This window comes from Pinus tabuliformis, chromosome X (assembly GCF_031772625.1).
Source record: "Pinus tabuliformis cultivar Carrire ecotype Pingquan chromosome X, CPIR1, whole genome shotgun sequence".
Classification (NCBI taxonomy): Eukaryota; Viridiplantae; Streptophyta; class Pinopsida; order Pinales; family Pinaceae; genus Pinus; species Pinus tabuliformis.
Window position 1 is genome coordinate 389,195,731 of NC_142308.1, and position 25,652 is coordinate 389,221,382.

A 25,652-nucleotide genomic window follows, 5' to 3' on the forward strand; every position below is an offset into this window, starting at 1 on the left:
AGAGGATGGCAAGGAGAATCTAATGCAACAAAAATCATCGAAATCCGAGTTGTAGAAATTGAGATATGAGTTTTTGAAGATATAATGGGTAAATTTGTCTAGATTGGGCAAGTCGGCTTGAGGTCAAAGTGGTGCCTCAAGACAAGTTCGTTGGAGCCACTTGATGCATATAAATATAGGTCAAATGTGAGGCATAATACACACACATCCAAAAGTGTGTTTATCTCTTGAGAAAATACGACCAAGTAGCAGCAGTGGTCGAGCAGCAGCAGCGGCCAAGTAGCAACAGTAATGGCCAAGTAGCAACAGATGAGCGACAGCCGAGTAGCAACAGTGGCCGAGAAGCAGTAGCGGCCAAGTCGCAGCGGACGAGCGACGACCGAGTAGCAGCAGTGGCCAAGTAGCAGCAGCGATCCAACAACAGCAGTGGAGCGACGGCCGAGTAACAACAGCTAAGCGACAACTAAGTAGCGGCAGCGGCTGAGTAGCAGCAGCGACCGAGTAACAGCAATTGAGCAACAGTTGAGTACTAGCAACGACCGAGTAACAGCAGTTGAGTGATGGCCAAGTAGCAACGGCTGAGCAGCAGCCATGCAAAGGAAGTCATCAGCCCTTAAGGACTTGCAGAGGTATGTGTTTTGATAGAGTTGATTGCTAGTTGGATGGGTGTCCAAGGGTTGGACAGTTGATGGAGTCTGTTGGCAGCCAAGAGGAGGGTTTCCTAGGTGTGAGGATGCCCTAGCCAGAGGTAGATGCTACAGCGAGGATTGGTCACTCATGCACTGTTGGAGGGCAATGTGAGAGTGGACCAAGTGTGGACGTGATTGGGCATTTATGGTCTACTGGAGGACAACGTGATAGTGCCCAAGTTGGAGCCCGATGTGCACCATCTTCATGGACTTAGATGGTTGCTAGAGTGGCAGAAGAAGAGCTCAAGGGTCTGATCAACCAGGAGCAGATTGAGCAGCCCTAGACTTGTGTGTGGAGAAGGACTTCTACAACAAATGATGGGTAGTCCTCCTAGCCCGTGTTCATTGTGGGAGATGGACATCTTGCAGTGATAGGTGGCAGCCCTCCATGCCCTATGTTAGTCTTCATCGAAGTAGCTCAGGAAGAACATAATGGGTTGAAGTCCCTGAGTAGCTGAGGAGCAACAATGGGTAGTTGAGAGTTGTTCACAAGTGGAGCTGTGAACAACTCGACAGGAGTCTCGATATGTTGTGCCCTTGATGGACTAAGGCACAACTAGTGAGCAAATTGGATAGTCGAGGTTCAGTGGTCAGATGGACTTGGATCGTTGATAGAGGCAAGAGCTGCAGATCGGGAGTCGAAGGACCGGGCAGGTATAGGGTATGACCAAGGCAGCTGTGAGGAGCTCTACATCAGCGAGACGGTCAAAGTATCTTGTTGAGGGCAGATTGGTTGTTGATGTACTGAAACCAAGCCCCAGTTTGTATTCTTGTACTAGTGGATGTATGAGGGCCATTATCCCTGGTGCAGGAGCCCTAGATTGTTGTATTATATGTTGATTAATATAACGAAGTTCGGTTGAAAAATATAAAAAGTTGTCTATATTATGTGCATGTGTGATTTATTGTTGTTTATATTCCGTTGTACAAAGTAGTATCGTTGAGATTCTTGGTTTGGTAGCGTCAAAAATTTTAAGATTCTATCCTAGACCCAAGATCATGGAAATTCAACACAAACCCTATTCCCCTCACAAAAGCAATAGCTATGGTTTTAAAAGTGGATGCCCTAGGCACCCCCCCTAACTCCAATTTCCTTCCCTTGAATTTTTGCCCTAAAGACTCCATTAAACCCTAGTAGGATAAGGCGTGATCTAGGGTGTGTTGATCATCCATAAAATTTATTATAATTTATCTTCTATTTCTCTCTCCTAGACAACTAGGGCAGCCGCTAGGGTTTTTAGGGCAAATTTATGCATAAAAGCGAAGTTTGAATGTATGTTTGTGGCTCATAATTTAGGGATTGCGTCTATAAATTATTTAAAGGAAAAACCTAGCATATTACATAATATATTCCTCCTAGATAGGGTTGACGTCACTCTCTTTATTGTTGTTTATGCATACCTAATAGCCTTAGAAATAATTCCCTAGTCTCTATTGGAAGACCTTGGTCCTTTGTTATTGAATATCATTTTAAAGATCTTTTCTATGACATTGAATGCCTCATCATTACATATCTTACAAGCCCTTACTTAAAACAGCCTATTTCTTGGTCTAAGCATTGAGTAGTTGAACCCTAGTATAGAATACATAGGCCATCTTAGGCTTTCTAGTACTCTATCCAACAATAGACCTTTTATTGAAATTCGAGTGCACGCCGGAATTTCTAATCATGATAATTACTCGCAAGTATTATATGTGTTTTCATTTAGCATTACTTCATTCAATTAGTTCATCAAGCAATTATACAAATACAATGCACAAAAAGACGAGAGACACTAAAAATTAGGCCAGGGCAAAACCCACAAAGGGAAAACCTAGCAATTCTTTCCTTATAGAATCTTTTGTCAACAATAGAAATCCAAGTCATAGACAAACTGGCCAATTTCCCAAGTAGTAAGTCACCCCTCCAAAGATTTGGTAAGATGTCACATGCTTGTCCTTTGATGCTACAATTCACAGAGATCAAGTGTTTCAGGAACTCGCATAGCCAAAGAAGAGATGCTTTATAAATTCACATGACCAGAGAGAAGGAACTTCATATATCCACAAAAAAGTATCTTCATAACTTCATATAAAAGCCTCAAACATCGTTCTAGTACCGCAAAATATTCGTTCTTTTTCGCAAAGGTATATTGCCATAAGGAGCTCGAATACTACAGGAGTATAGTGCCACTGGAAAGCTTGAATATCACAAAACTATATGCCTTGGAAACTCACGTTGTTTTTTAAGAATAGCACCTCAAGTAGCTCACAACTTTTCCTCTAAACAAATGAGTCGAATGAGTGTCAAATGGTGGATTAATAATGCCAATATATAGTGGTTTCCATGTCCAAAAAGGTGCCTCTTAAGGCTGAGCTGACTTGCCATCTGGAGGGCTGACTTGGTCAACTTAGGGATACAAATATACTTAAAAAAACAATTTTCTTTTCTTTTCTTTTCAATGTTCAAATGGGATATGACAAAAAAAAAAATTGACTTAGATAAATTCTTTTTGACTCTTTACAAAATCATAAAGATAAATTATGAAGACCAAACCTAGTTACAACTTCAACACTCCCTCTTAACTAGGGAGGTATTCATAATGACTCATCGGGATATTCTCAAGTTGAAGACTTCTATAAGAAAGGATCTATATTGATAAGCATCATTGATGATAACATCATCATAACCAACATTGTCAAATTACCAAGGCCTTGACAAGTAAGCTTTATCTCTCCACTAGATCAAAGCACAATGTTGGGAGGCATTCAATAGGACACCACACTGCCTCTGAGGCACATACTCCACCTAGGTTCACCAGAGTATGTCCTCCACAGGACTATTTCCTACTTGTCACAAGGAAATGTCAATCCACCAGACCATTCTTTGACCAAGTCCATGTACTTGACTTACGGTTGTTAGTCCTAGGCATAGTACATGACTCAAGAATGTTTTTCCAAGATGCTTATCCAATCCACCATTCTCCCTATTTGTTTCCATGTACTTGACTTACGACTATTAGTCCTAGCCATAGTACATGACACAAGGAGAACTAGGTGTCCAACCTCACTCCCTCTCAACCTAGAAGGAGAAATCCACAAGCCCAAACTTTCCCGAAAGTACTCATACTTCCCTTACATCAACTGCATGTTCAACCATGGAGATATGTTGTAGCCTCTCGGCTCCTATCTACATCATACTCTTGGATCATAAAGTGCTTCGACCTTTCATGAAAAACCAAGTTCTCTATCAAGATTCATGCATCTTATTACCAAGTGTCAGTGTCAAATCTAGCATGCCATTAAATAGTCCATCAAACATTTTACAGAGTCAAATTGTTTCACAGCTAACTGTACAAACTACCATATCTTCTGCCTTCGCACTGCAACAAAATCCTGCTTCATGTTCTTCCAAGAAACCATACTAGATCCCATCCATCAATAATATCTCTACTCATCATCAGCACTGCCAACCCAATTGATGTATCCTCGAGTCCCAAGTTGTAATGTATCAATCCAAGATCCTTCATGTCAAATTATGCTTCTAACACCCTTTAAAGTCAATATTTCTTCCTTTGACTCATGAGTCCTTTCCCAAAGTACGATGTATTTTTTAATTATGAGGCTCCTTTTTCAAAATCCTAGGGTAACTTTACTAAATGAGGCAATCGTCAAACTGCTTTTGACTTCTCTAATGCATACTTCACACTGCTCTCTCTTTTTGTATTCACGTTCTTCAAGAAAGTCCGTGTGCTTTGCTATGTTCTTCGATTACTTTCTTCTTGTTGCCAAAGCCTAGGGAGCCCCTTTGTGATCAACTTGCAATCCTCACTAGGAGGCCATAAAAGAAAAAATATATTTAAGCAAAGAACATAGACAAGAGATTATCCAAAGGTAAAGATAGTAGTAGTAATTAAAGAGAGGATATATAGAATACTTATCTTTTTGAGAGAAGTCAACTCCCTCTTAATCTATGGACTTCTTGCATACATCTACAACTTTGTCAACTCTATCTAGCATCCAGCTTGTAAAACAACTTCATCCACATCATCATGCATAGGCTAGGGTTTCTTCTATCAGTGGAAATGATGTTCTAGGTCCAATCCATGGTTTGTTCATAAACCCTAGGGTTTTTCTTTTTCAAATCTTTTGAAAACTAAGGTTTACAAACCCTAGACATCCAAATGACAAAAAACCTAGAAATCGATAAGCCCTTCATGTGATGAGATCTATCATTGACATCATCAAGTAGGTTTTGTCCAATGATTGTCCTTCAAACTCATTGTAGCAGCTTCATTTGATTCCATAATTTAGGGTTGATCATAGCATCTGAATACATCTTTGATAACCTCATGTTTTCTTCTCAAATATGAGCTTCGCCTCTTTTCTACAAAGGTATACTTAGTGACAGTGAATCCCTTTTCATTGATGTGTAATAAGGTTCATGGCAACACGCGTTAATGCTTTGTAATCCAGACATTGTATTTCCAGAACTTGGTACACATCTCATATTAGACTTGAATATGTCATACCAGTGATTCTATACGATGCAGAGACACTTGATGTCTATAATGCAACCTTTCCAAATAAAGGTACTTCAATCTTCTCAGAGTTAGAGTAAGGATCATAGAATACTTACTTGAGTTTTTGACTGCTTGAGAAATAGATTTCAAGGATGGGCATCCCTATCTCACAGAGTACCTTTCCAGGATCCTTTACAATACACAGAATTTGTAGTACACATCAAACCTTGGACTGAGGCAGCCTTCCTTTTGTTCTTCGAATTTATGACATTACTTCTCTTGATCTTGCATCTGAGACTTCTTGGGAGCCTTTCGACCTTCAGGCTTAGAATTCTTTCAGATTTGACTCTTGAGTTGCTTGCAACCTCGCCTTTCTGAAGCAATCTATTAAGATTGATTTTGCCAATCTTACTTTTAGACTTTTGAACCTTGTGACGTAACTTCGGTCTAAGGAACTGAGTTTCGATTTTATGTATTCTACTTTGAAGCCTCTTCAACCCACTAAGACAAGACTTATGACTTTGATCTAAGAGATTTCGAATTAGGGTCTTCTGAAATTCTTTCTTGAGGTTGAGATTTGATGAGATTTTCACATCAAATATTAGCAGGTCTTTGTTTGAGGTCTTTGGATCATTAAGATAGAGAAATATCACTAAGATTCAATCCAGAGGTAACATAAAAGAATTCGGCCTCCATGAATAAATACAATTCGTTTTCAACACATTGGTGAACTAACCTCATGATACAAGCAAATTCTAGTGGATACCTTTTCTAGTTTTGATTAAGCATCTTGGACTGCTTGCATCTAAAAGTAGATCCTGAACTCGGGCAAGAATAATTTCTTCTACAAGGTTGCTCCTTTACTTAGCAATCAATTATCATTAAGAAACAAATCAACATACCTTAGTTATGGGCACTTCTCCTCCTGGAATTTTCGGCCTAAAACTCAAACCTTTGCAGCTCGAACCTTGCCTTATCTGAGACACACAACAGACTTGTTTGTTGTGGTTACACCCTCCCTTTGCCACTGTGATTACCTCGTTGTACTTCAAGACTCCTTGGCCCTTTCTTCTAGCCATCATGAGAGACCCAGTTGCCCAGAATCTTGATAGACTGCTACAAACTTCGGATAACCTCCTTGTTGATCTTCAAAGCTTTATATGCCAATCTTAGGACTCGAAAATTTCAGGCAAAAGTGATCTTTGTTGTGCCAACTAAAAAACAAAGATAAAACCACAGGAATTTGGGTCTCTTGTAGCTTGGATCACCTACAAAACTTCAGTCTCTTCTCAGAGCTCAGATCTATGTGACAGACCTCAATCTTTGCTCTAGAATTAAACTCAAAAATTCTGACTAGACTTGATTTGCAATGGGTGCTAGAGTGAGAGGCAAAAAGAGTCCCTTTGTCCATGAATTTTCCCTTCCATCCTTCCCTAAATTGCGCTTCGATCTTCCTTAAGCTCTTATACCATGTTGAAATTCGAGTGCAAGCTAGAATTTCTAATCATGATAATTACTTGTGATTGTTGTATGTGTTTTTCATTTAGCATTTACTTCATTCAATTAGGTCATCAAGCAATTATACAAGTACAATAAACAAAAAGACAAGAGACACCAAAAATTAGGCCAGAGGCCAAGGCAAAACTCACAAGGGGAAAACCCACCAACCCTTTCCTTATAGAATCTTTTGTCAACAAGAGAAATCCAAGTCATAGACAAACTGACCAATTACCCAAATACCAAGTCAACCCTCCAAAGATATGTTCAGATGTCACATGCTTGTCCTTCGATGCTACAATTCACAAAGATCAGGTGCTTCAGGAACTCGCATAGCCAGAGAAAAGATGCTTCAAAAATTCGCATGACCAAAGAGAAGTAACTTAATATATCCACAAAAAAGTCTCTTCAGAACTTCATATAAAAGCCTTAAACATCGTTCTAGTACCGCAGAAAATTCGTTCTTTTTCACAAAGGTATATTGCAACAGGGAGCTCAAATATTACAAGAGTATAGTGCCACAGGAAAGCTTAAATATCACAGAAGTATATGCCTTGGAAACTCGCTTTGTTTTTGAAGAATAGTGCCTCAAGTAGCTCACAACTTTTCCTCTGAACAGATGAGTCGAATGAGTGTCAAATGTTGGAATAATAATGCTAATATATAGTGGTTTCCATGTTCGAAAAGGTGCCTCTTACGGCTGAGCCGACTTGCCATTTGGAGGGTCGACTTGGTCAACTTGGGGATACAAATATACTTTAAAAAAATCGTTTTTTCTTTTCTTTTCTTTTCAATGTCCAAATGGGACATGACAAAAACAAATTTTCTTTTGACTTAGATAAATTATTTTTTACTCTTTACAAAATCATGAAGACTGAACCTAGTTACAACTTTGACACCTTTGACTCATCACCTTGAGCCTAAGTATGAGAATATATTTCTAGGTGATTTCGGGAAGCCTCCATTGTGGTTTAAATCCACTAAATAGCAAGACAACGACTGCTAAGGTGACAGTGATAACCCTTTCTCTTGTCGCCATAAGGTTTGGCCCCACCCAATGAGGCTTTGCACCAAGCCTGCTAGATTTTGCAACAATAATCACGAAGGGAGCTTGGAACCAATACAATTCTTAGCCTTATTTCTTCACGATCTCTTTAAAGAAAAAGAGAGGTAGGAAAGCAAGTGTAGAATCTCTACAAATCTTCGGCCAATTATTAGTAGATTTGGGCTCAAACCTTGATAGAGAAAAAGTTGGGCGCAATTTCATAGCTCCTTTAGCCTCCTCAAGTCCATTTCAAATGTAGATCTCTAATCTTTGTTCAACAAGATCCTATTGTACACTCATGAGAACTTTTACTGGTTAAAAAATAAAAATAAAAATGAAATAAAATAAAAATAAAAACTATTTCTACAAAGTATTGATACATCATACATGACACAAGTAATTAATAAACCAATGATGATCAAATAACAAACATGCAATAAACTAGAATCATAAACTAAAATTTTCACAAAAAGTCATCAAAATTTGAGTCACTAATACTACTAGTAGGAATGCCAATGGAAAAGACAAAATAGGATATATACTAGAAACTTAGATGGAAGAATCTCATAGCTTGTGACTGTCGGTAGTCCTCCATATCAAAATCATCAAAACCACCACCACTACCACTACTCTCTCCACCATCATCTTCCTCCTCTTCCTCCTCCTCTATATCCAATGCGATCTTTGCATATGTTGGTGTGGAGGATGACCCCTCAAGAGGATCACCATCATCGAAAGAGATTGACTATAGCATTGATTCAATAAGGTCCAAGATGGTTAATGCCAGCTAAACATTGTTGTCTAAACCCATATAATTAGGAAACACATCCCACATATTTGTCTTTCCCTCCTCAACCACTCCTCCCTTTGCCTATAAATAAGACGAGGGTTGTAATGCACATACACTATTGTCTTTGCCCTAAATTGCTCAAGCCTACTTTTCTTCAACCATACAAATTCTTGTAGGTGCACCAATTCCTCTTGCAACAAAAGGTCGGAGCAATCTAAGAGAGAAGCCTCATGTCAAAATGTTGTATAATAGGGCATGCTACCCCATGAGTTACCCACCAATTCCTTGATTTTCTTCAACTATACAAATCCCTGTAGGTGCACCAATTCCTCTTGCAACAAAAGGATGAAGCAACCTAAGAGAAAAGCCACATGCCTAAATGTTGTAGAATAGGGCAAGCTTCTTCACCCCCATATCTTTGATGTTAGGTCCCTATACTACTAATGTAACCCCTTATTGTTATAGTGCAACGCCCTTATTGTATTATTGTGCCCATGTAGTCCCCATGTTGTTATTATTGTGCCCATGTAATCCCCATGTTTTTTTGGGAAGGAAAGAAGTTGAAATAAGGGGTTACACTAGTAGTATAGGGACCTAACATTTGAGCACATAATAGCCTTCAAAATTCAAATCTCCCAATGCTAATGGAAAATTCTACGAAGCCCTCGTCCACCTCATCAAGGAATGCTCTATCATGATATCCTTCTAAATGCTTCCTTCCTCCCCTATCAAATCTCTTCATCCATGTGAGCAAGGAAACTGCATGAACGCCCACCATTGAGCCAGTCATTAATATAGTATTTGAGATTCAACGAGTAAGCAAAGCAATGTAAAGGTTTGCAATTCTTATCTGAACTACTCATAAGAATATCTTGTATGGTGGTGAATAAGGTCTCTGCTAATGTCCCATACTCAAGGCACTCATTTTGTAAAATAATGGTCTTCACATACTCAATCATGGAATCCCACCCCTTATAAACATCTCTAAAGATGGGGTGGTTTGTGTTTATAAACTGTAACAAAGAAATAAGAAGGTCCATGATCTTAATGGTAAGATCTACCCTCTCCCACCAACCATCATTGAACATTGTATACCTCACCTTTTTACAAGAAGATTGATGTCTTTCTTCAAAATGACCAAAACTCTAAAATAACCATGGTTTCAAGAGTGTTCTTGATCTCCCTCAACCTCTTAAACATGATGAATGAGGAGGCAAACAAAGCATCTGCAATCTTCAACAATGATAGATGAGTGTACTCTTTAAAAATTGTGAGGACATTGGTATGCTTTTGTACAAAATTACGTATATGGCACACATCGTCAATAACACTTCCCATCCATGTCACATTTGAAGCAATAAATTTAAGTGTTGAATTCAAAGAATGAACAATGCAAGGTGTTCCAAATATATGTGGATATTTAGCTTCCACAATTATGCCAACAACTTGCAAATAGGTGTATTATCTATAACAATTTACACACAAGAATCAACACCTACATCTTCAATAACTTTAATGAACAACTCACCCATATATTGTGCATCCTTGTCCTTTACAAGAGCATCCACCACTTTCAAGAATGCTAGTCCATTCAAGGAAGACACAATGAAACGATGAGTAAATGGCATGTTGCATCCGTCCATCCCTCAAAAACAATACTGACACCGGATGAGGGCCATGATGATTTTATAGGTTCTAGGATTTTATCCACCTCCTCCTTTACCTCAACCAACAATGTGGTTTTTTCACTGAATGGGAGGCATATACCTAGTTGGAACGCATTCATCTAGAGTTCAACGCATTTCAATAAACAAAGGAGAATGTGTAACATTAAATAAAAAGAAGTTGACATAGAAAAGGAACACAATGTTAAGATCAACCTCATATCACCTCTCTTGTAGAAATATATTATCCATTAGACTACCACTTAGCATTGGCCTCTTTCGTATTCATTGAATTGCAGTCCTACTCCCAAATATGCTAGATGGCTTCCTCGAGAATGGAAGCATATTTTCATTTTTCTTTTTCCTACTTGCTATAGACTTTTTCACATCCTCTTTTTCCATTTCCTTTTGTTTGGATGCACTCATTGCCTTACATTCTCCAATTCCACAGTCAAGGGCCAATAAATGGCTCTTAACTCACTAGTAGGTGCTCCCACTGAATGTTGCAGAAATAACATATCCAAAGAACATTCCCTCCCCCACCTAACTTGGTCCCAAGCCACCGTTGTGTTGTTACATACTTCCATAGTGAATATGTCTTTTCTTGAACATGTTGTCTTGCTACAACATAGTTTTTTCCAACATTAAAAGTTGCACTTGCAACTCCACTTGCAATAGATGGAACACTAGCAAAGAGGGGGACAACACCAACAATGGCATTCATCCAAAGAACATTCCCTCCCCCACCTAACTTGGACCCAAGCCACTGTTGTCTTGTTACATACTTCCATAGTGAATATGTCTTTTCTTGAACATGTTGTCTTGCTACAACATAGTTTTTTCCAACATTAAAAGTTGCACTTGCAACTCCACTTGCAGTAGATGGAACACTAGCAAAGAGGGGGACAACACCAACAATGGCATTCATCTTTTTTCTTTGACCTCTACTAGCTTCCCTTCTTGATTGAACCGTGAATTATGTGGAATGACCTAAAAAGAAACATTGTTGTTCGAATAAGAAGAAATCTGGTTTGAAAATCCACATAGAAAGCACTTGAAATCCCTTGAAACCTCAAATTTACCTTTCAGATGCACACCAACAAACCTTAGAGCTCCTTCTTGCCAAAGAAAATGACAAAATAGAAGTAAAAAAATGCATTTCAAGACTTGTAGGTCTCTCTTTTACGTGGCATATGTCAAACAGACTAAGAGATGTCTACGGCATGTGTTTTGGCACATGTCTTGTTTTAGGGCATGTGTCCTAGCATGCCACATGTCTGACACATAGGATACGAACACAACACACCTGAGGATCGTGTCTCATTACTTAGATTATGACCCTCATACAAATCAGCATCCCAACACCTTAATGACATGGTCTACATCTATAGTATCCAACCATGGGTAAAGCAACTTAAGAACACCCCTAATGTGGAGGCCACTTTATTGGATGGGATTGACACCACAAATACATGGAGAGTGGATATAGAGAGGTCTATCGTGGAGGAGGACCCTAAGTGGTTACATGAGGATGCACTAGATGAGGTGGCAAGGAAGGTGTGGTAGAGGAGGATGTTCAAGAGAAACCACCTTTATAGGAGGATATTGAGAACCAAAATGCACCACAATCTTCACAAATAGACACAAACACAAGCAATAGTGGAAGACATCGCACTCCAACTCTAACTACAAGGTTTTCTTCTTCTAGAGAAAAAGCCATTAATTGTTCCCATAAAATGAGTAGAGGGAATCTAAAGGCTACTTATATAATTTCATTGTAGATGATTCATGACGATGAAGTATATTTATTATATTTTTTGATGATATATTGAGAGTCAACAATCAAGACTTAGGATAGGGTTCAATATCCATGTGTAATGTACCACTTGACATCTTATACATCTTATATATCAGTTTTGTTTTTCATATTTATGTAGCAATGTGTTTATTCAATGTCATTGTTGCTTTAGATGTTTAAAAAAATGAAAAAAAAAAAATGGATAATTTTTTATTTTTTTATTTTTTGAAGGTTTACATATGTTTCCAATGTTACCAATAAGTTCTTTTTTGGACCCTTGGCAATATATTTTCCAACACGATGTTTGCGACACTAGGATTTATTCACCCAAGTAAATGCAATCTTTTTTCAATACCTGAACTACCTCTACCGAGTGGAATTTTCTTGTTGATTAACCATATGTAAAAATAATTATCCCTGCAAAGACATTGGCAGTAAGCTCAAGCAAATGCAATATTAGTGCACACCTTAAATCCAATGTTTAATTTTTTTGTCAATGAGGTGTTGATCACTGGTAAGCTCAATGGAGTATTTTGCCATTCACGAGGGCTCCATTCTTTTTGTAATCTGACCTCCCAGAATGGAATCAGATTATAAAGTTTGAGGTTGAGTGCAAGTCCTTGACAATTTAACAAAATAGTTGCCTCTCAGAAATGGCAACCAAGCCAAAACAAGTCTGCGTTGTATGGTGCAGCCCTTTGAGGATACTTCTTGAAGAACTTCAAACAAGATGTGTGTGCGCATGCTCGTCAAGCTCTGCTTATTTTTTTCGAGACCAACTTCTGTTATTTTTGAAAGTACTGCTTTCAATCTCTATAGAAGCAAAAGTTCGGTACAATAATTACAAGAAAATTAGTTCAAGCATAGACGACAAAGAACATCCAGAGTTGACGCGGAGTTAGATTTGGGTTCATATTTTTGTTGTGCTTCCACTATCTTCGCCTTCACCTTAAGCCTTGACCTCTTTCCTCTCAAAATTGTACCGGTGCATGCGTGTTTTGAGAAACTACAATTTCATGAACCAATTTTGCTAGCCGGGAAACAGTTTCACGAACTGCTGTGAGAGATAGCGGTAGTGTGTTTACCAGAGCAGGGGTCAACACAGGGAACCCGATTTAGGATCCGTGCTTGAAGACATTCCTCATCTCTCGGACTGGCTGCCCAATTTACCTCTGCATCCCAGCTCCATGGCAAACAATAAGAGCCAAGTTGCAGTGAATGTCGCATATCTAGTCTAACAGGGCAACCGGTAATAACACGCGGTGCTGCATATATATAGGTCGTTCCAATCTGTAATCACAAGCGGTGTTGCATTTATTGCAGTATATTCTATAAGATATATAGTCCAATCTTAGGCAACAGATAGCATAGCAAACAGAGGCAGTGGATAGCAGGCAGGCAGTGATAGGCAAAGTTCCCCAAGCAGGCAACGGATAGCAACAGCAGAGCAGCAGTGAGGAGCAGGGCAGATTACTGAAACAGAACAGGCAGCCTGAGGATGCACGTGAAGTGTTTGACAGAATTTTCCCACTAAATTTGACAATGACTCTAATACCAAGATGGCGGTAGACGGGTTTTCTCTAAATCCTTTGATGAATTTTACTGCTAAGGAAAGACAGAGACAAAAGAATGGGTTCCAAATCCAGGGATTGGATCCGTGCAACAAGACGAGTTGTGCCAAGATGACATGTTTAGCCTTGCTAAATTATCAGCTGTTGAAAACCAGCAAGAGCAAGTGGTAGTCAGCCCGGAGTCCGATTTCTCATTTTGGACAACCTTGGTAAAACAAATGTTGCGGAAAATGGAATTTCTTGAAACTGAAAACAAGCAGCTCCGTTCAGAAATACACACCCTCTCTGCCAAAGTTTCAGAGGTGGAGGGGGATAATTTATCCCTTAAGAATATGTTACATGAAACTAAAGAGCAGGAAATTCTCCATCCTCCAAATGGTGCACTGCATGCAGAAATTCTTGACCTTAAAAGCAAGCAAGAAGAAATCTGATCCCAACAAGCCACCTTCAAACAAGAAACGGAGACACACATCAATTCTTGGGTACAAGTGGTTCGAGGGAAGGATAAAACTCCTACTCCTCTTGCAGCAATTGAGGAGGTGATGCAAGCAAAACTTGTGGAAGAACGCAACAGACGAACAAGAGAATTAAATCTCAAGGTGAGAGGTCTCCCCTTACCCCACCCCTCTCTGGATCCTATGGAAGTGGGGGCAAGGTTCCTTCGGGACACCCTTAGCCTCCCCGATATAGCTTTGGACAGAGCCTGGCTGGGCTACGACTCCACTCTCTTCCTCAGGTTTCAGACTGCATCTGATTGACTCTGCGCCCTCGGGGCTAAGCGGAAGTTGTTTTCTCTTCCCAATAGGATTTTCTTAGACAAGGACCTCACTCAAGCACAGGTTGTGGAACTTAAACAATCCAGAGAACAGGTTATGGCAGCACGACAAGCAAGGAAATGGGCAGTTATCAGGAATCTCCGGGCAGTCATTCGGGACTCCTTCCCACCTGGGTGGGAACCCCGAACTGGAGGTTCCAAATGACGGGCCCACTTGGGGAGGCGACAGGGTACAGGCATTTCTATCCATTGTTGGAATGGCAATGGATCTTTCTGGTCATTGTCGGGACTCTTGTATGATGCTCTCGAATCAACGGACATCCTCTTCATGACCAAGACTCATGCGAGCCCTGTTCGACCCCTCCCAAATATTGCAGTTACCATTGGATCTCAGTTTGCAGGCAGGAGACGAGGAGCTCAAGAGGGGTCAGAGGATCAGGTGGAGTTGCTTGTTTGGCTAGTGACTCACTCCGGAACAGGGTATCTTTGGTAGCCGAAGATGAGTTTGCCAGGTTTATGTGGATTCGGATTAGCATCAGAGTCTCTCCTCTGAGGGACATCTACATTGTAGTTTGTTACTTCCCCCCAGCCTCTTCACCATTTGCTGTCCATAATGGCTCAAATGGGGACCCCTTTATAGACTTGTACACCGACATCACCTAGTACTGTGCTGTTGGGGAAGTCATCCTCCTAGGTGACTTCAATGCTCGCACTAGAGATCTCTAGATCCCTCTCCATGACCGATCAAAGGATGTGTTTTGTACCCAGGGGATAGATCCAGATTCAGTAGGGCTTCACCAGATGTCAGATGATGCTTTAGGGCCCATTACAGTTTATGGTAAGCATCTATTGCAGTTGGGGGAATCCCAGGAGTTGTTGATTCTAAATGGTCTCCCCTGTTTCCCAAACTCTCGCTTTTTCACATGTCGGCCATATGGCAGGGGTGCGAGTGTAGTTGATTATGTACTTGCTAGCCATAACTTGCTCCCTTTTATTCGCCATTTCTCAGTCTCCCCCATCCCCCTTGCTGATCATGCACTTATTTCCTTCTCTCTCCAGTTTGACCCTCCCCTTCCACCCCATCCCTCCCCTCGGGGCCCACCCCGAACTACCTTCTGATTTGACGAAGGAGACCCTGACATCTTCTCCTCTACCCTACGCAAGATGCTCCCATCGAAGACCCAATTCTCCTTGCTTGATTCTGCTTCCACTAAATACACCTGTCTTTCATCTGCCATTTGGGAAGCAGCACTCAAATCCTTCCCCCACTCCACTCGTTCCACTTCCATCTCCCCTAAAGTTGGATCTTGCCCCATGAACAAATGGTACGATGATGAATGCAAGACTCTACATCGAGAACTTCGATATGCTTTCACCCACTCTCAACCCTTCTACTTCGACCTCAAAGCTTCTTATCGTCGTCTCCTTCGTCACAAGAAACGACTCTTTGTCTCCCATAGAAGACGAGAACTTTCTGCTCTCCTTGCCCACTCCCCTAAACAATTCTGGTGTACCATCCTTCCCCGACACTCCCCTCTTCCTGTTATTTATGTTATTCTCCTTGCTTGATTCTGCTTCCACTAAATACACCTATCTTTCAACTGCCATTTAGGAAGCAACACTCAAATCCTTCCCCCACTCCACTCATTCCACTTCCATCTCCCCTAAAGTTGGATCTTGCCCCATGAACAAATGGTACGATGATGAATGCAAGACTCTACATCGATAACTTCGATATTCTTTCACCCACTCTCAACCCTTCTACTCTGACCTCAAAGCTTCTTATCGTCGTCTCCTTCATCACAAGAAATGATTCTTTGTCTCCCATAGAAGACGAGAACTTTCTGCTCTCCTTGCCCACTCCCCTAAACAATTCTGGTGTACCATCCTTCCCCGACGCTCCCCTCTTCCACCTGACCTCGACCCTACATCCATGTTCTCTCACACTTCCAACCTTTATGATATTCCTGGGCAGGCCCAAATTCATGTTACCTCCCCACCCTCTTCCTGTTATCTATTCTCAGATAGAGATATTAGAGAGGCCATTTGGGTGATGAACAGCAACAAAGCAGCCGATGAGGAAGGCTACCAAGCAAAGTTCTTTAAACACAATTTCCGTGCTTTGGTTAGCTACTTGGTTGATCTCTTCAACCATGCAGTCCATGAAGGTTTTCCACCGACATGGTCACACCACATCATCCATCCGATCCACAAATTAGGTTCCTGCTCAAATCCCAATAACTACAGAACAATCATGGTGGGTCACACGTTCTCGAAGTTGTATGCTAATGTTCTACATAGGAAGCTCTCTGGTGACCTTGAGCAAAGACAACTCAAAGCTAGGGGGTAGGCAAGTTTTCGACTGGCTCATCAGACCATTGACCACATCTTCACCCTTCGCGCCGTGATCGAGGAGGCACAACACCGCTCTTTGAAAGTCTACTATTATTTGTAGATTTTCGGAAAGCTTTTGACTTTGTTCCGAAGGAGGCCTTGCTCCAGAGACTCAAAGATATTGGCATCTCTGCAACCCTATTGACCGCTATTATGCGCCTATATGAGTCCGTTCTTGGTCGTCTTCACGCAGCCCATGGGATGTCTGATTTCATTCGAAGCACTATTGGGGTTAAACAGGGTTGTCCATTGTCCCCTACCCTGTTTGGGATCTATATTGATGAGTTGGAAGCATTTCTACACGAGCATATCCAGGACACTGATGGTTGCCTTCTTCACTAGGTTCTGATATCTATTCTACTCTTTTTTGACGACGTGGTCCTCCTCTCCTCATCCCCAGAAGGATTACAGAGGCAACTGGATGCCTTAGCTCTGTTTTGTGATCATCGACAGTTGACGGTCAACCTGGGTAAAACTAAGGTTATGATCTTCAATGGGGTGAAGAAAACCTCAGACCTTCACTTTCTATTTAGAGGGGAGGAGATTGAGATCACCAGCACGTATACTTACTTGGGGGTGCAATTCTCAAGTCCCCGCTTCAGTTTGCGACCAGCGCTTCAGCCTCGGATCAACAAAGGATATGGATCCTTAGCCCTTCTCGAGAGACAGTGCTTTCAACATCACTTCTAGGACATCTCGTCCAAGATGAGCCTCATGGACACCTTGATCTGTCCCATTGTTCTATATGGCTCAAAGATTTGGGGACTGTCTTTACTTGAATCAAACTGGGCTTCAGCTGAGAGATTCCAGATTGTTCTTCTCCGCCGCATCATTAGGTGCACACTGACAATGTCGCAGCACATCATCCTTGAGAGTTTGGAGCTCAGCCCTTTCGGCTTTAGACGGCCTTCAGATTGGTTTCATTCTTGCATTGTGTCCAGGGCTTGGCAGACTCGATAAAGAGTAGGGACCGATATCCTTACTTGGCATATTGCTCTTCTGAGACTATTGCCCATTCTACTCCCTCAGGCCAAGCCAGATGTTGGTTTACAGGAGTTTCAAATCTCTTAGAGTCAGTGGGAATTCAGTTGGATTGTCTCCCTCCTTTCCGATATTCCTTAGATGCTCCTGGTCACCTTTTACCTACTAGACAGGAGCTAAACAAGATCATTAGGGAGGACATCTACAGGCAGTTCGTCTAGGTCACCTGGGTCAATCCTCCAAGAGGGTTGCGCCCAAAGATGGCCTTCTACGCTGAACACTTCTTGGAGTTGAGAGACGGGCTCATTGTTCGACCCTAGTATACGTTTCACCACTGGATGCATGCTCTTCGCATTCCTCTAGGCCAGTTCAAAGTAGGTTCTCATAGACTTCGGGTAGAGATGGACCACCAAGTGGATAGACTAGACAGACTCTGCCAGGTATGTCATTTACAGGAAGTGGAGACCGAGGTGCACTTCATTCTTGGATGCCCTGTCTACTACGAGATCAGAGGAAGGTTTCATTGCTTGTTCAGAGATTCTCGGACCCTCACCGACTTTTTCAGGTACCCCGATCAGAGATGTTTGGCCCTATATATGCAAGAGGCTCTTAGGTTCCGATCGCATATTCTTCGACCTCCCATCAAACCAGACCCCACACAAAGGATCACGACATTTTTCATGGTACTACCTTCAGAGAGGGGCACCAAGAAATCGATTGATACCAGTACGTATCCAGACTCCAGATCAGTGAGGATCTGTGGGACCTCACCCTACCACATGAGATCTCAGCAGCAGTTCTGTCTCAGATCCGTTCTTGAGAGACGGACTAGGTCCTCCAGCATTTAGCAGCGTGTGAACCCCCTCAGGAAACGATTTAGTGGACAGTCTGCACTTGCCATTGGCTCTTCATCAAGCCAACAGACTTTGTTGAGTTTCTTCAGTGTTATTCATTCAGCCTCAGATCTTAGGAGAGATGGGTCTGATCCTCAGACCTATTAGCTCCTGGATCTTCTCCGTTGGGGCCAGATGTTGATTTACTTCATGCATTGTATCTTTTATAGGAGACCGTTTGGTTCTCCTGCTTTGTATATACATCAGTGTACTCAACAGTCCCTTTGACCTACTTTGTGGTCATTCGTTGGACATAAATATAATTATCCTATCTTATCTTATCTTATTTCAACTTCTCATCGCAACTTGCAGTTGCCATGAAGATGACCCATGTTCAAATCCTAGCAAGCATGCTCTCACCCTGTGTGGTGTATTGCCAAGTGTGGCTCCTTTGCAGTTGTGGTCCTCCCTAGCTAAAAGGGCCAACTAAGTTGGTTACAGCGCTTGTCCATATCCTTGTGAGCAACATAGTTAGTTAGTAATTAACATAACAGACTTAGGCTCAGCACGAGCACCCTTAATCTTACTAATAAAGAACGCTTGAGATGTGCTGCATCATTGACCGGGCGCTCAGTTCAGTGGGTTGTTATCTATATATAAAAGGGGCAACTGAGTTGGTTACCGTGCTTGTCCATATCCTTCTGAGAAACACAGTTTGTTTGTAATTAATGTAATAGACTTGGCTTAGTAACAGCACCCTTAATCTCACTAATTAAAAAAGGATTGTGATGTGTTGCAATCCATTCGCTCATTACATATCATATGGCGATGGGCTGTTCCTGTTATATGGTTGGAGAATTGTTTGTAAGGCAGGTGATTTCACTTGCAAAGAAAGGAACAAATGGTGACAACCATAGTCAAACCAATGCAGTTATAAACTTTAATTATACAATCCTAACCAGGCATAGGTTCACTGATTGCATAACGGCGGGCTTATTTGTCCACCAGGGTCCCATTTCAGCTGTGGTCTGCCTCATATGAGTAGCATTAATTTTAATAATGGGCACAACCCCAATGCGATTTTAACAGGAGATATATCTCTGAGGCCTGGCACCTAAGAGGAAGGAAGACCTCTCTATGCAGAGAAACCCCAAGGCATGCTTTTTAAAGCACTTACGAAAAAAATATCCCTTTGCTGTAATGGTCAGCTATATATTTGCAGAAATAATACATGTTTTACTCACCTGTCGCAGCCGAAAAAGCTTCCGAATGAGACTGTGAGGTATGTCCGGGCAGCAATAAGATACCCACTTAAGAGCGGCCACTCCGATCGGCCTGGGGCTCTCTTCCTGGGAAGAAGAGGAAGAAGCGGCCATTAATCGCTTCCCAAGTGCCCCAACATCCACGTTCGGAACAAAGGGCGGAAGTGCCAGCCATTCTGGTTTAGTGGAGGCCTTGTTGCTTTCCATATCTCCATCGCAATTGCTACTGATGTTCGAATATGAAACAATCTGCTCCTTCCTGGTACAGTCCCATGCATTTGCATTTGCTTTTCCCTGGCCTCTGCTAAGGACTGAACACAATCGGAATATACTTCTTGACGGGGATGAAAGTAACCGTTGGGCCATAACTATACTACACACAGACGAGAAAAAACTATCTAAACAGAGCTACAGCTGAAAATCACTTCTCCATCATTACGGGAATTCACAAATATAGAGTTAGAAAGGACATGCCCTGCCATTCTATTGATGAGCTACCAATAGAGAGGAATGGAGTAAGGAATGAAGTGTCTGTAAGAAATAGCATTAGGGCTGAGCAAGCTTAAAATGCATGGGAGTACGTGTAAGAAAATGGCATTACGGCTCACCTTGTTTGTGTAGTTTCAAAAGTAGAAAGGAGGGATACCATAGTAGTAGCAGAATGGTTAACAATGGTAGATCGTATAATTGACAAATATGACTTAGTATGATGGGATATTAGGGTTGATAGTTGAACCTATAGTATGATGGGATATTAGTGTTGATAGTTGAACCTAGTATGATGGGATATTAGAGTTGATAGTTGAACCTATTTTTAATAGGTTAGGATTAATGTTATTGGTGTTATAAGTCATTTGTTATTTTCTTTTATTAACTTCTAATTTGATTATTGCGTCGAAATATGCTTTCAGTTTAGTATGGAAGAGATGTTGTTAAATGTTATATTTAAAATAGTAAAATAATATTTTAAATTAACAAATTAAAACCAGCCTAGATCCATCTTAACTACCTACCAAGTGTCGAGAAGGATCAAACCTCTTGAGATGCAAACCTATTTTAGAGTGAAAAGGGATTTGATCTCTCTCAGGGCTCAGTAGATCCAGAGTTAAGATGGATCTATGCTGGTATAATACAACTTGAGTGGGCCTAATGGTTAAGAGCATGGGTTTCCTCCTAGGAGGTCGCAAGTTCAAAACCAGAGGGGGATAGAGTATGTATGCCTTCGTAGACTTAGCAATCAAATCGTTCCGCGAACGTGGGTCCCTTGTCCCGCAAATAAGGGGGTCTCATACACCAATTTGGTGTTTGGCTTGGTTGTGACCTTAAAATTGCATAATAATAATAATAATATATATGTAGTTGACATTGAAATATTTTATTTATAATTCATGTTCTCCATATTAAAATGTTAAAACATGTCCCTCATGTCTTTTTCTTGTATGCATACATTTAATTGTTTTTATTATTAATATTTTCTAAATATTACATATCAAATCCATTTTAAGCATTGAAAGAATAAGAAATCTCCCTCATATATTGAATTAGAAAGCAACTATTAATGGAATAAGAATTCTCCCAAACTCTCTCTCTATGTATATATGTTTCGTGTTAAAATCTTTTACTCGGCATGCATATTGAAATATTTTATTTATAACCCATGTTAAACTTTTCTTTGTTATGTTTGATGAACTAAACATAATAAAAGTAATAAGAAGCCAACATAACTTTACAAGCAATTATCAAGTAAAGAGAAACCACCCTAACTACTACCCGTGTTGATTTTTCAACATGGTATTAGAGTTAAGGTGAAGAAGAAGGTAGCCTGAAGATCGCTCTTTTTGGCACAAGGAGAAGACTTTCATCACAGATACCTTGAAGGACATCATTTGTAGGAAAGACACAAGGAAGGATATAAGGAAGGACATAGAAAAGAACATAAGGAAGGATACAAGAAAGAGGACTCAAAAGGATCATCTTGAAGGAAGGCTACTACTCCTCCATTGAAGGATTTTTATCTTGAAGAAGAGCATTGATCTCTCTCTCTTGGAAGATTCTCATTTTGAATGTAACGAGGAAGCATCATACAAGGAAACATCAAGAATCCTTGGAACATCATCTACACTCTTTGAAGAAGCTTGAAGTCACTATTGTTCGAGGCATCCTAGAAGTCAACATTCTAGGGCAGGTTTGAAGTCTCTTGGAAGTCTTGGGAACAACAAGGTATTTGAAGATCTCTTTATCACGCTAGACATTCCTATATCAAGTAAGTGCTACATTATTATCTATGGCTCAACCTTCAAATAAAATGAATTCATTTTGTAAAGAAGGCAATAATCTTAATGGGTCAACAAACGTTCAAGCATGGAAGAAAAGAATAGATTTTATACTTGTAAGAATTAAGTCATGGTCCATGTTCTAGGCAAAGTTGTGGAACCAAAGAAGGATAAGTCCCAAGAATGGGCCAAGTACATGAAGGAAGTGAGAGCTCAAAAGATTCTCATTGAATCCATTAAGAATCATCTCATTCCTTTTGTTGCAGATTTTGGCACATTTAAAGTAATATATGACAAGTTTGTAAAATTGTATTCAGTAAGCACTACAAATCAAAAGATATGTCTAAGGAATAAGCTTTACAAGACAAGATTATTGAAGGATGAAGACTTGACCTCATATCTCTTAAAGGTCACACAATTGAGGGATCAGTTACAAGGGCTTCGAGAAGTTGTGTCTAATTCTGAACTAATAACTTGTATACTCAATGCATTATCTCCCGAATGGAGCAATTTTATGACAATCATTTACTCAAGAAAAGATACTCCAAAATTTGATGAGATATGGTCTTTATGTATAATAGAAGAAAAAAGAAGAAACGCAAAAGATGACACCAAACCAAATGAAATACCTCAAGGCTTTGTTGCTAGAGTAAAGAAGAAGAAAGGGAAGTTTGGAAAGTTTGAACCTCGTCGAAGGAACATCAATCAGCGATGAAGAAATCTAGATATGTTGAAAGTGTTACGTTTTGGATGTAATGAATATGGACATTTTAAGAGAGGTTGTCCCAAAGACTTGCAAAACAAGAATAACAATAAGAGGAAGGGAAGAAGTGGAGCACATATAGCTGAAGAAAATGAAGAACTTGAGAAGACGTCGAAGAATGAAGACACCAAGGATCTATATTATTGAAGGACTCCCACAATATCAAGTTTGCTTAGAATATGTTTTCTTTTTTCATTAGAAGATGATGGTTATAGTAGCGTGTACAATTACATTTGTAGAAGAAGTTTGGTTTTCAAAGCTACCATGGCATAATGAAAAGAAGCATCAAGCATTGGAAGGATTAGAGTCTACACCATCAATTGCATCTCACTAGTAATAGTCATCAAAAAAGAATGGAATATTTTTGGCCAACACTCCACCATTCATGCAGTTACTTTTTGGCATTCACATCATTATAAAGACGGTTTACTAGCTAGAAAGGATCACAAGGATCCTTGATAGTGATTATGAAGGTTCTTCACTATGTGAAAGAATCTTTGTAACATGACAAAAAGGTATATTTCTACTAAAATTGTGGAAGCTAGCATTGAAAGAAGCTCGCAAAAAATTAATATAATCAAGTTATAGCATGAAGATATAATTGAGTACTTCTCATCTTAGAGAAGGAATCTCATCTTGAACATCATTCTTGACTTCATCCTCAAGAAAAGATGTGACTCGTTCAAAAGAAAGAATACTACATGTTAAGCATAAAGGAATAGGTATTTATAACTTTAAGAGTTTCTTGTTAAGAAGTAAAATTCATATCTTCAGTAATATTACAAGAAGAGATATGCTTGGTAGCACAAGCATGGTATGTTTTGGACAAGATTGGATTGGACAAAACTCTTCCTTTTTTATTTCTTGACAAATAGAAGCATGATGAATAAGAAATAACACTTCCATGTATATAAAAGCATGATAGATGGGCATGACTCATGATGAAGCTGAACAACATTCAATATGGTCTCCTAAAGCATGATATTGATCAAAATCCAAGATGGATAACTTTAGAGGGAGTTGCAGGAACTCTATCACATATGATTTTGAATGATCCAGGAGGATCTCGTCAGATCATTGCATAGGTGTTCAGGTGTCATCGTCAGTATTCAGTGTTGTCGTCAATTCAGTTCGGTGTCGTCAGCTTCGACAGTATTGGTTATGGATTAGGTTGTTTAGGTAATATGGTTTTCATGGCGTTCAGTTGATATGGGTTTGTACCTGGTTGTCGACTTGTGTTCATCGACAGTTTCGCTAGGATTTGGTCAACGACATGTGTCTTTTCGTTCGACGCGCAGGATTTGGTGTCGACATGAGTGTCACCTGTGGTAGAGGTTGGATATGTTGTCAGGGTTGTCTTCGCAACTGTGGATTATGTCGATGATATGCATTTGGTTTCGTCACATTGTGACAAAATGTTGTACATGGGCTTTTACAAATAAAATGTAAACCCTAATCTAAAACACCAATAGTTACCAAACTATGTATTAAAAACCTAATGATAAAACCTATCACTTAAGTCCTAAACACCAACGGTTACATTCAAACTATGTGCTAAAACCCTTTACCTAAGTTCTAAATCCTAAAAATCTACGACATTACCAAAAACCACGTGTAATACATAAAAAAACCTAACCAATATAAACTCTCGGCCTATGTTAATTGCAAACAAAAAACATTACAAAACCAATACATAGCCAGCTTGACTGCGCAGGTAGCCTAACCGTGTCAGAGTTCATGTGATCAAAACATTGATAACCTCTAGTTGGAAAACCGCATCAGAAATCTTAACCGCAACCGCCAGCTAGGAGTTAGCATGTGAATGCACAGAGAGTTAACTGTCGGCGGAGTTCAGGCTAACCGCTACCGGAAACCGTGTCGGAGTTGTCGCATGTGAACGCTGCTCCCAGGAACCGTTGACCGTCACCGTCGGGATAGTCGCCAGATGTCAGATTGCGGTTAGACCACCCTGTTCACATGCGGGCGGTCAACCTCCTCCGCCCGGTTAGTAAGTCGCCAATGGTCTGCTGTTTATTATATGGTTTAAAATGGGTTTTGTTGCAGTTTTATCAAACAAACTAATACGATGACCATTAAACCTAGCCTAGGTGTCATGAAACCACAGGACCCAGCTTTAAACCATCCAGAAGCAAACTAAATTCATCCTGAATTCAGCCAAGGTGGTTTTCATGTACCTGCAGGCCTTTAAAAGGCGGATTTGCCTTCATTGATCAGAGGGAGTGGCTTTTGACTTTTGCTTGCAGATTCTGGAGGTCATAGGCAGTTTTGTTTTGTAGAAATTTTGAATAATTTAACACATATTCAACAGAGATTATCCTGATCATGTACTATTGCGGAAACCATACACAATACATAAGCTCCTCTACGTTGATCAACAATATAGCAGCATCAATAACAATAAAACATCAAGAGCATTCACACATTAACACAGTATGTATCCCGGGGAAAGCATCTCGCTAAAAACCCCACACTATCTGTATATTAATGATTGAGTCATGTAACATTACACAGCATAATACTTCTCACAAGTATCTCCACCTCTGTTACGCACAATACAGCTCAGATCTGATCTCCAAATCTCTTCCACTGCTTGCCTGCCTCCACTGCTCAATACCTGCTCAAGAACTGATGAGAATTGCTTCCCAAACTCGATTTTCACCTGCAAAATAGTCACTCACTCTTTGTGGACGTGAGCAAAGGCTAAAATGTGGGCCAAATACGTGAGCAAACTCATTGGCATACTCAATCCTTTTATTGTGCAAGATCTGGTGCACAACTATAGTCACAACTGATA

The 25,652-nt window shown here is 40.3% G+C and overlaps 1 protein-coding gene across 2 annotated transcripts in view; it reads right to left on the minus strand.

Moving 5' to 3' along the window:
* The window catches only part of LOC149140172 (RNA pseudouridine synthase 4, mitochondrial-like), a 96,763-nt gene extending 76,380 nt beyond the window's left edge, over positions 1-20,383 (minus strand). The window contains exon 1 of one of the 2 annotated variants that reach the window (XM_089446878.1): positions 19,784-20,363. In XM_089446878.1, coding sequence (XP_089303004.1) covers positions 19,784-20,167 — 384 coding nt within the window. In that variant the 5' untranslated portion in view covers positions 20,168-20,363. Of the gene's footprint in view, positions 1-19,783 lie in introns of both variants that reach the window. The other variant, XM_089446879.1, reaches the window with a different exon arrangement.
* Positions 20,384-25,652: the final 5,269 nt, after the last annotated feature.